Source organism: Phocoena phocoena, chromosome 1 (assembly GCF_963924675.1).
Source record: "Phocoena phocoena chromosome 1, mPhoPho1.1, whole genome shotgun sequence".
Taxonomy (NCBI): domain Eukaryota; kingdom Metazoa; phylum Chordata; class Mammalia; order Artiodactyla; family Phocoenidae; genus Phocoena; species Phocoena phocoena.
The window spans coordinates 19,678,395-19,688,960 of NC_089219.1; the positions used below are offsets into that span (position 1 = coordinate 19,678,395).

At 42.5% G+C, this 10,566-nt stretch overlaps 1 protein-coding gene across 1 annotated transcript; it reads right to left on the bottom strand.

Moving 5' to 3' along the window:
• Window positions 1-1,053: 1,053 nt before the first annotated feature.
• RSRP1 (arginine and serine rich protein 1) lies at window positions 1,054-4,357 on the bottom strand. The gene is made up of 4 exons (XM_065875886.1): window positions 3,823-4,357; window positions 3,034-3,185; window positions 1,764-1,847; window positions 1,054-1,191 (listed from the first exon to the last, which is right to left on the bottom strand). Exons 1-4 carry the CDS (start codon window positions 4,355-4,357, stop codon window positions 1,054-1,056), a joined length of 909 nt encoding a protein of 302 aa, XP_065731958.1.
• Between the last annotated feature and the right edge of the window lie 6,209 nt (window positions 4,358-10,566).

A 10,566-nucleotide genomic window follows, 5' to 3' on the forward strand; every position in this document is an offset into this window, starting at 1 on the left:
AGACATGTTTTGTTGCTAAAGCCTAGCACATAGGCAAAATAAATTCATTAAGCTGGCATTTTATGTTTAATCCAAACATTTGATGAAGTCAAATTAACACTTGCAGAGACCATCTAAAACTGGCTTAAATCCTCCTAGTTTTGGTATCCACTAGAATGTATTAACAGGCAAAACCACAAAAATCCATAATCAGCTAACATTTAAACCAACTGCCCAGACCTTTCAGTTAAGTGTAACATTCATCTCTAAATTTTTATGTGCTTAGTTAAGGTCTTTCCCAGCTACAGTAAGAAGCAATGAAGAATTTCAAATCAATAAATACTTTTTAAAACATAATAAGAAAAAAATGCAACGAAACCTCTGATTTTATAACCCAGTGAGGCATTCTGTTTCAACCCCTCTCTGGCTGAGTTTCCTGCCGTGAAACTCAATTCTTCCAGGATAACACTATGCCAGTATTCTTTTAAGTCTTAGGCCAAACTTCCCAAATTTTAATGAGTATCTACATCAACCGGGAGTACTTTACAAATCAGCTTCTAATTCAGTTCTGGGGTAGATTTCAGATTCAACATTTCTCACAAACTCTCAGGTAAGATCACAGAGCCCTATGCTGTCAGTCCATGGATTTGGATCTGGGATTAGTAAGGCTTTAAACAAGAGATACCACCTCATTCTTCTTCATTAAATAAAAACCCATTATGTAAAATATATACAATAAAGTGAAACTAAAATAAAAACAAATTTATTAATAAAATATATACAACACAGTTCAATTACTGTTTGTCTTAAAAATTTCACTTCTACATAACCAATCCATATTATATAAAACATTTACAAGTATATATACAAAAATGCCACCTGTGCGTAACCTCTGGTCCATTTGTGCTATCTCCTATCTGCAAGAGAAATCTAAAATGTTAATATTTAAATATTAAGTATTTACATCTTTCTGTGTTGTCATCTGTAATTGCAACAATTATCACTAAATGGTTCAAAGGAATGGAATAATGCTGGAAACAAACTTGCAAAAAAAAAAATGCATTTCAGGCAACCTTAGCTATTGATGTTCTTTTCGACAGGTATCCACAGTCCATATGGACTTTTCTTCTTATCTATTTTTGGGGATCCTGAAGAGGTCTCTTCAGCAGTAGCTTTAGCTGATTTCTGAAGCAATGGCTTTGCTACAGAATTCTGTAAGAGAACAAGTTCTTAAGTCAGCTTCCCAAACAAATATTATTATACATATTTAAAATACTCGCTTTTTACAAAATACATTAAATAATTCCATTTAAAACTAGAACTTAAAAGAGACACCAACCAAATAAATGCAAAGCCACGGACTGCACTTGCAACTTGATTCAATCAAATCACACATGCAAGGCATGTCACTATTGCAGTAGTGAAGTATTAAAAATAGTTTTGAAATTTTGTTTATTAAGCCCTTAGCTCATTTTAAAATATTCTGACTACAGGATATTCTGAGACTTGTTTTTTGAATATTTTAACAGTTAAAAAGGAAAATAGGAATAATTAAAAGGAGGACAAAATATTGAGACTGAGAATGTAGATATTAAAGTAGGAGCCCATTACATTGGTCACTTGTAAGAACCATACAAAAAAAATTTTTTAATTCTATTTATTTAGCGGCTTAGTAGGCCTCGAATTATCCGCATAAAAACAATGAGCCAACAAAAATAAAAACCCACATAACAGAAATATGTTTAAGGCCAGTTTTTGAGTGCTCAATGCTTAGATATACTTACATTAGAGCTAAAAGCTATGCTTTTTTGCTGGGAAGACTTCTCGTTGGGATTTTCTGTTTCATCTTCTATTAACTGATCCGACAGCTAGACAGGTAAGAGAAAGTAAGTTTTAAAAAACCATACCCTTGTAGGTATAAAAAGCAGCCCAACTGTATTACAAATTGACTCGTAGAGACACAAATCAAGTTGGATGTAACCAAAGAGTTAACACCCTAAAATAAATAACACAGTGCTCTGTTGAGTTTTCCCCATAACAAAACTGATTCAATGATAGGCTTAAGACACTCTTCCCCATAAAGGAGTACTGTATCCCCCTGATGCAAATTCAAGTAACTTTGAAAGTCAAGTCATACCAGAAAACACCTAGTTTCAAAGAACTAAGGCATTTGCCCATCCAGTTGGGAACCTAACCGTCTGAAAAAGCGACTGAACTAAGATCTTTTTTGTCCACCACTAATACTTAGGCAAACCCACATCTGGGTCTGAATGACAGGAGATAACCCATCTTTCCTATGTTAACTGAGTGTCATCAATTCCTAACTACCTAAACCTTTAAGCTATGCATTTTATGCTGCACATTTCTGGAGAATTGTAATAAACTTATCTGCAAGTGAAGCAGGCCTCTTCTTCTGTAATCTCTCAAAACATCTGGAATATATTGCATATATTATGAAAGGGACATCTATATCAGATGCCCCACCATTACAAAGTACACTTTTGTTTAGTTTAGTACCTGTCCCAAATTCTAGCATGCATAGGGATCTACCAACAAAAAACTAAGTTTTCAGTGTGTCAACATAAACTTCAAATTAGTTAAACCTCTGATGCTTTTGCGCATGTATCAATTACCAACAGATTTTCTTCATCAATGTCTGGAGACCACATTCATGATTTCTATAAGACAGAAATAAAGCAGATAAACTATACTGTATGTTGAGTACAGAATTTGTGGGAACATAATGCTGCAAATGAGCGCTACAGATACTCCATAAAAAACTAGCTAGAAAAACTTGGTAACTACACAGAAATCACCAAAGTACCAGTTACAATTATGAAAGTAATTAGTACTGTGTCAACTGAAAATAAAGTTCATTAGTCTCCCATTTTCACGGGGGGAGACTATCTAGTATTGTCAGATCTGTTATTTTAAATTACACTTAGCTAGCCTTTCCAGGAAGCAGTCTAAGGCAAATCAAATAAAAATGGCTAATCAGATCTTTCTGGTAGTACTTTCCTGAAGATTTTGTTTGGATAAATCTAAAACACTTACCTCAGACTTTGCACCATTATTCAGTACAGCTGTTCCACGGTTGGTTTCTTTAGATACAGAAACAGTTCTGAGACTAGCTGGCAAGTCAAAGTTGGCTGTTCCTAATGCTTTTGCGGCATTGGCTTTTGCTATTTCTAACAGCTCCATTCGATCTACAAAAGAAACACAAAGTGTTCATTTATCCTGTAGTTTCTCCAGAAAACTCAAAATTCACAAACTCTGTGCTTTTTTTTTTTTTTTTTGCTGTACACAGGCCTCTCACTGCTGTGGCCTCTCCCGTTGCGGAGCACAGGCTCCGGACGCGCAGGCTCAGCGGCCATGGCTCACGGGCCCAGCCGCTCCACGGCATGTGGGATCTTCCCGGACCGGGGCACGAACCCGTGTCCCCTGCATCGGCAGGCTGACTCAACCACCGCGCCACCAGGGAAGCCCTATTGTCTGTGCTTTTAAATTAGTAGTATCTAGACATTTACATGGTACTTCCACATGTAAGATATATTTCTATTGATGGAAAAAGAACTCTACTTATTTTGCTGAGAAAAACAAGCATCCCTAAGTGATCAACAAGTAAAAGCACACGGTGGGTAAATAACTAACTCCCTGACAATTTCAAGGCTCCACCCAGAACCGCCCTCCACCAAGCCATTTAACGTGCACAGCGTTACTCCCAAGGGGAAAGCATGCCGTCCATTTTAAAACTGGGCGCCCACTACAGTGTAGTTTTAACTATTAACCTACTGGAGTCCTTCCTCTTTCCCCTAACGCCTCTCTCGACGACCGACGACTCACCCTTCTCACTCAGACGAAATGGGGTTGGGCTGCGCGACCTGGTCCGGGATCGCCCCCTCCAGCCTCTGCGCTCCTCCGGGTAGACGGTGCGGCCGAAGCCGTAGTAAGGGCGGTCCCGCGCGAAGGCGTAGGCCCTCCGGTAAGGCGAGCGGCCTCGGGAGCGGGGGCGGTTGAAGGACCGGTAGGACCTCCTGGAGGAGCCGTGGTGCCTCTCCCGGTACCGGCGGCTGCGGGGGCGCGAGCGGCTCCGCGAGTACGAGCGGCTCCGCGAGTACGAGCGCGAGTAGCGCCGGTACCTCCTCCGGTGGCGCCTTCGGGAGCGAGACCTCGACCTGCTCCTCCGCCGGGGCGGGCTGCGGCTGCGGCTGCGGCTCCGCGACCACGACCGAGTCGAGACGATGGATCGGGACGGAGAGCTCGGAGGAGAGCGGCTCCCGGACGCCGAGGACAGCCGGCTGGACGGGCCCGACCGCGACGACGAGGGGGAGGCCTTGTGCGGCGAGCCCGGCCACAGGTCGTTCACGTAGGTGGACATCTCGGACGGCAGCTTCCGAGCTTCCTTTGCTTTGACGACCCCTGCCCGAAAACTCAGTTCCTAAAAACAAACGAGAGAAACAAAATACAAGTGAAGTCCCGAAGTGAGCCGCGCGGGCAGCCTCGGGCCGAAAAAGAAACGGGCCTCCCGGCCTACGGAACTCCGGACTGTGGCGCCGTCTGCTGCCGGCCTTCCCGTCCCGCCCCGCCACCGTCCCCGTCCACGCTCCGCGGGGCCCACAGGGCCCGGCTACGCTCGCCTTGAGGTAGCCGAGCGCAGGGCCACCCCGTCACCAGAAAACCCACCACGAACCGTCGACGCCTCACTCAAGGAGAGAAAGGCCCAACGGACGCCTTCCTTCTCAAGTTAAGGACGGAGACAGGATTTTCGCTGCTTCTCCTGAACGGCTGACTCTCAAACTCTACCTCCGACGTCCAACGTCCAAAAGCGAACTGAACGGGGGCGCGGCAGACGTGTCGAAAATACCAGAAACTGGCGCCCCGCGCCTGCGCAGAGACGTTGCGTGGTGGGCGTGGCTCTCCTCTCGTCCAACCGCCGCTCCCCTCCTCTCTCCACCCCGAGCCCCACCCTCCGCCTCACCCAATGGCCTCCAGGATGCGCATGCGCGCCCTAGCACGGAAGGTGGGCAGGGGGAGTCGCAGCTCCATCCGGGTAGCAGCCTGTGGCTATTTAGTGTTCTTGGATGAAACCGGGTGAAAACGAGGCGGTCTCGCGCCGGCTACACCTGACTCTGGGACTGTGTGCCTGGCCGATGTTAACTGGGTCGTTTCCTCCCCTTCGGGCTGTGCCTCCCTGGACCCTTCTTGGCCACTTCCTCCTGACACATGTCCGGCCGGCGGGCCGCCTTCCCCGGGACGTCACAGGATGCCTGTCAATGCGTTATCTTAGAAAACGTTTTTCACTCCCGTGTTTTGGCTAGGAAAAGTCAGAAAGGTGGAGACAGAATGCAGAAGGCGCTCATAGCTGACCTTTAAGTTAGTCTAAAGGTTCAGAATGACGTCTGAGATGTCTATTCTGAGGACAGTGTTCTTGGTGCTAAGGATTAGACAATGGTGACTGTTTTATTTCCAGGGATTTATAAGTAGGATACATTTTAGACATTTATTGTTGTTAATAAAGCATGACAATTGCCTTGAAATAATTTTTCATCGAATGAACTAACCACTTACGTAAGGAGAATTAGTCCTATGAGCTGCTTGTGCAAGTCAATGCTGCTTTGCAGGCATTTTTACAAAAGCTACTTTCTTGGGAGGTAGATAGGAGATCACTTATCCTGGATTATATAGAGTGGGCCTAATCTAATCACTTGAGAGATTAAAAGCGCGAGAAGGATTCCACACTTTATTGCTGCTTCTGAAATGTGGGGTCTCCACAAGGACCCCTGAGAGACGTCTAGGAGCTAAGGATGGCTCCCAGGTGGCAGCACCAAGGAAACAGAGATCTCAATCCAATGACCTCAGAAGTGAATTCCTCCAACACCTGAAGGAGCAGTGCTGGGGATTCTCCCCTAGGTTTACGAAAAGAATGCACTCTCTGCCCTGCTGACACCTTGACTTTACCTCAGTGAGACGTGTCACCTACAGAACTGTAAGATAATAAGTTGGGATTGATTTAAGTCACTAAGTCTGTGGCTCTTTGTTACTGAAGCAATAGAAAACTAATACATTCACCAAAATTTTGTAGCTTTTTTCCATACACATCTTGTACTTGTCTTGCTAGGTGTATTCTAAAATATTTTGATGGTACTTGTGGCTTGCAAATAGTATCCTTCTGAGGCAGAAGATAGATGAGCCCCAGGCTGAACAGTTTCTCCCCTGTGGACAGAAACTCCATAATAGCAGAAACTCCATAAAAGCAAGATAACGGAGGAGGCTGGGCCCTGCCCAGAAAAGAGATAAAAGACCACGTATTCCTCATTCTTGAAGTCAAGGAGACTTCACCGACTACACATGCACAGAAAGGTTCCTTGGAGTTCAAAAAGGGAGGGGGTGCCACCTCATAGTAAGTGATGCCAACTACCCATAGGCCTCTTCACTAGAATCCATCTTGGCTAACAGAGGCACACGCACACAGGGGAGGATGGTGAGAGGTACCAAATACGGACTCAGAACCAGGCAAAGCAAGATGATTGGTCAAAGGAAACCTGGAGGAAATGTCCCATAAAAGTGATTCAAACTGCCAGGAGGGCAAGACTCTCTGAGCCCGCCCGTGTGTCTATCCGCACGTACTGTAGTCTTTTTCCTCCTAATAAACAGTTTACTTGCTTCACTACTTTCCGTCTCCATGTGGAACTTCATTTCTACACAGCTGATGGGCCAGGGCCTTGTCCTGGGCCACTGGTCCCTTGTGGTCTAGTGGTTAGGATTCAGTGCTCTCACTGCCGCTGCCCAACCTCAATCTCAGGCCGGACACCAAAATCCTGCTGCAAGCCACTGCAGGCCAAGGCCACCCGAGACCACGTTTTATTAAAGGTTTACTTTGTTTTATGTGTTTTGAAAGGTACACAACATCTAGTTAGGTGAATAACACCTACCTGAGTGTTTACACCCAGTATGAAAGATTTTGTCATTCGATAGGTAAATTCAACCCATTTACATTTATTGGAGTAACTGCAATATTGATCTTATCTTTTCCATTGGTACCTATTATTTATTTTATAATACTTTGCTTTTTTCACTTCTTCCCATTTTATTCTGCCAGCCTAATCAAGTATCTCTTTCTTCCTCCCTCCTACTGTTCATTTAGAGGTTCTACAATGCTTCATCATACAATTAATGCTTTAAGGGTTATCTTTTTAGCACTGTGAAACATATTTTAACCTGTTCCTCCTCCCCCATATCTCCTTCCATAAATATTTATAGAATGTTTACTGTATTAGATGGTGTAGGATAGGTTAAGAAAAATTTAGTAGTCCTTTCCCCTACCAAAATTAAATTCTTTCATTAATTTTAATAACAGCGAATTTTGTGACAGGTGAGGAAATCCAAAGATATATAAAGTAAAAGCTAATAATCCATTCCCTAGAAGTATGGAATCCTCTAAAAGAGGTCCCCATTCTTCTTCCCCATACTTAGAAGTAACCAACGTTAACATTTTCAAACTCTTTCAAATATACAAGCATATGGTATTTTTTATGAATATGGGCTCGTTCTAAACAAACTGATTTGAAACTTGTTCTTATAATCAATATCCTTTAAGACAAACCATTTAGATCTAATTTATTTCCAATCAGCTATCTAATATTCCATTGTCTAGAAAAACCAGAAATTAATCTTTTATCCCTTATTGCTTATTCATGGACATTCATGTGGTATCCAGTTTTTCCACCACTAAAAACTATGCTTTGGAACCAAAGTCAGATTCCAAAAACATAAGAACAGTTGCAGAGTGGAGCTACTCCACTGGCTCTTAATACATGTTTCAAGGTCAACAGAGCCGTGTCCGGTATACAACTTGGAGCAGCTGATTGCAATGAAGACTCCAGCACTACTGGAGGAGTTACTTCCAAAGTACCTGAGATAGTAGCTCAGGAAGTAAGCTTAGCTCTCTCAGACAACAGGATAAGATGAACTTGCAACCACGGAGCTCATCTAGAGAGTGAGAGCTGCAAAGAGGAATTCTGACGCAGAAGACATATTCATTGATCTTAGATCAGAGATGAGTTGAGATGAGACATCTCTGTTGTTAGAGCTGCTATAGAATCATTAGCTACAGTCAACCAGTGCAGCATTCAAGGCAGTTAACACAGAGATCAATAAACTCCAGCCTGATGTGACATTCCTGTCTTCCAAGATGTCCCAAGGAACTCCTGCCATTGATTCAAACATCACCCCATGTGGGCTCACCACTCCACTGCCTGTGATCACTGAGCCTCACTATAACTAGGCTGTTATTCCTACTGCTCCTCCAGATGAATGTTTCTTGGGTTGGTAGCTCTGGCATGGAAATACCAGGCTTGCAATGCTATTCAGGAGGCACCCCTCGATGTAGCAGCTTGACACAGCTGTTTCCTGCCATGAAGACTTAACACAGGAGGATGTTATCTACAGTATCACCATGGAAGCTGACCACCGTGTCCCCATTGCAGCCACCATCGAGAGGTGTTAGGAAGTCTCCTGTACCATGTCATTTGGCTTTTGGGTGTCTACTCAGAAGCCAGGAAAAGCAAGCAAACAGCACACAAATCCAGATGTGTACCCACTTTTGTGGGTACCTCTTGAGGATGACGTTGCTGAATAAAGAAGGATTTAAAGCTGACAACTAGTTTTGAATCTGTCCATCTACATGTTATTTTCAGAAAAGGAGGAAACTAGAAGTAAACAGTAACTGTATGATCTGGTATTCTCTAGAAATTTCTTTCGAAAATTCTGAACTGTGCTTGATTATCCATTTATTAATTCATTCAACAAGCATTTTCTCCATATATCCTTTTTTACCAGTTACAGGAAAAACAAAACTCAATTAAACATGATTCCTAACTCGAAGTACATCGGTGAAAGTGGCAAGTCCTAACCACTGAACCGCCAGGGAATTCCCGAGGCAAATATACTTTTATATGAACAAATTCTTTTAGAGAACTTGGTCCTATGTACCATCACATAAAATTAGCACTGATAAACAGAAAATGTTATGAAATTTGTAAAATAAAAAGCTCAAACATTAATAAGTTTAATACATTATATATAAAGTCTTTCTGGCAGGGCTTCTACTTTAACAGTAAACATGCTCATAAAGACCACTTTGTATATATGTGCCACATCTTCTTTAGCCATTCATCTGTCGATGGACACTTAGGTTGCTTCCATGTCCTGGCTATTGTTAATAGAGCTGCAATGAACATTGTGGTACATGACTCTTTTTGAATTATGGTTTTCTCAGGGTATATGCCCAGTAGTGGACATGGGGAGGGGGAAGGGTAAGCTGGGACGAAGTGAGAGAGTGGCATGGACTTATATATACTACCAAATGTAAAATAGCTAGGTAGTGGGAAGCAGCCGCACAGCACAGGGAGATCAGCTCGGTGCTTTGTGACCACCTAGAGGGGTGGGAGGGAGACGCAAGAGGGAGGAGATATGGGGATATATGTAAATGTATAGCTGATTCACTTTGTTATAAAGCAGAAACTAACATACCATTGTAAAGCAATTAAACTCCAATAAAGATGTTAAAAAAAAAGACCACTTTGTCACAACTACAATCATGTGTTTCATGGAATTTTAGCTAGGATACACTTTTAGAGTTTTAAGATTTTTATACTTCCCTTTTTGAAGTCCATTTGGTGTTTGTGCAGAATTAACAATCTTGTGAACCTGGTAGTGCTTGTAATTCAGACTTCCATTGAGACCAAGGGCAGAACACACAGCTGGACACTGTGTGGCAGTGTTTAAATACTCTTCCAAAAGCTAATGCCACAGCTCTGTGCATTGATTGCAAACGTAGCCCAGGGTTACGTTTGTCTTTTCTATTGCTGTTTGCCACATTTTGTTTAGATAAATGGTCAAAATGAATGCCATTGCTTAAGAAAAGCATAAACACAATTTAGTCACTGAATATGGCTGTATGTAGGTTATTACTGTGGGGAATCTTGGTTTGGCCAAAGTATTATTTTTAATGAAAATTCTGACAGACCAAGGTCCTTTATGTTTCCATAACACTTTAAAAAATGAACAAGCTATCCAATTACCGAGGTTTAACTTGTATCAATGTAGTTGCACATATAAAATTTGATTGTGAATTTATTTTTCCAGGACTTTTAAATTATGAACATTATTTGAATGAAAGAGAACCAATCTATTGATTATTTACAACTGAGATACAATTTTATTTCACAGATATCTTCCCATATAGTACATAAAACAATGAATCTGAAGCCACCCCCAAAACACGGGATGGGGTGTCTTCCTTGTCTTCCTTCCATTGTCCTTCACCTTCTAAGATGATACCACTCATAGTGACTGAAATCAGACTAGGTGGCTTAAAACCACAGAAATTTGTTTACAGTTCTGGAGGCTGGAAGTCCAAGATCAAGGTACTAGAGGGGTTGGTTTTTCGAGACCTCTTCCTAGCTTGCAGATAGTGGCCTTCTCACTGTGTATTCACATGGCCTTTTCTCTGTGCACACCTGTCTCTTCCTCTTCTTATAAGGACACTAGTTCTATTAGATTAGGGCTCCGCTGTTATGACCTCAT

Coding starts and splice junctions, on each gene's coding strand:
- RSRP1 (XM_065875886.1), bottom strand. CDS start 4,357: ATGTCCACCTACGTGAACGACCTGTGGCCGGGCTCGCCGCACAAGGCC. Junction 3,186..3,822: donor ATTTCGTCTGAGTGAGAAGG/GTGAGTCGTCGG, acceptor TTTCTTTTGTAG/ATCGAATGGAGCTGTTAGAA. Junction 1,848..3,033: donor ATAATGGTGCAAAGTCTGAG/GTAAGTGTTTTA, acceptor TTACCTGTCTAG/CTGTCGGATCAGTTAATAGA.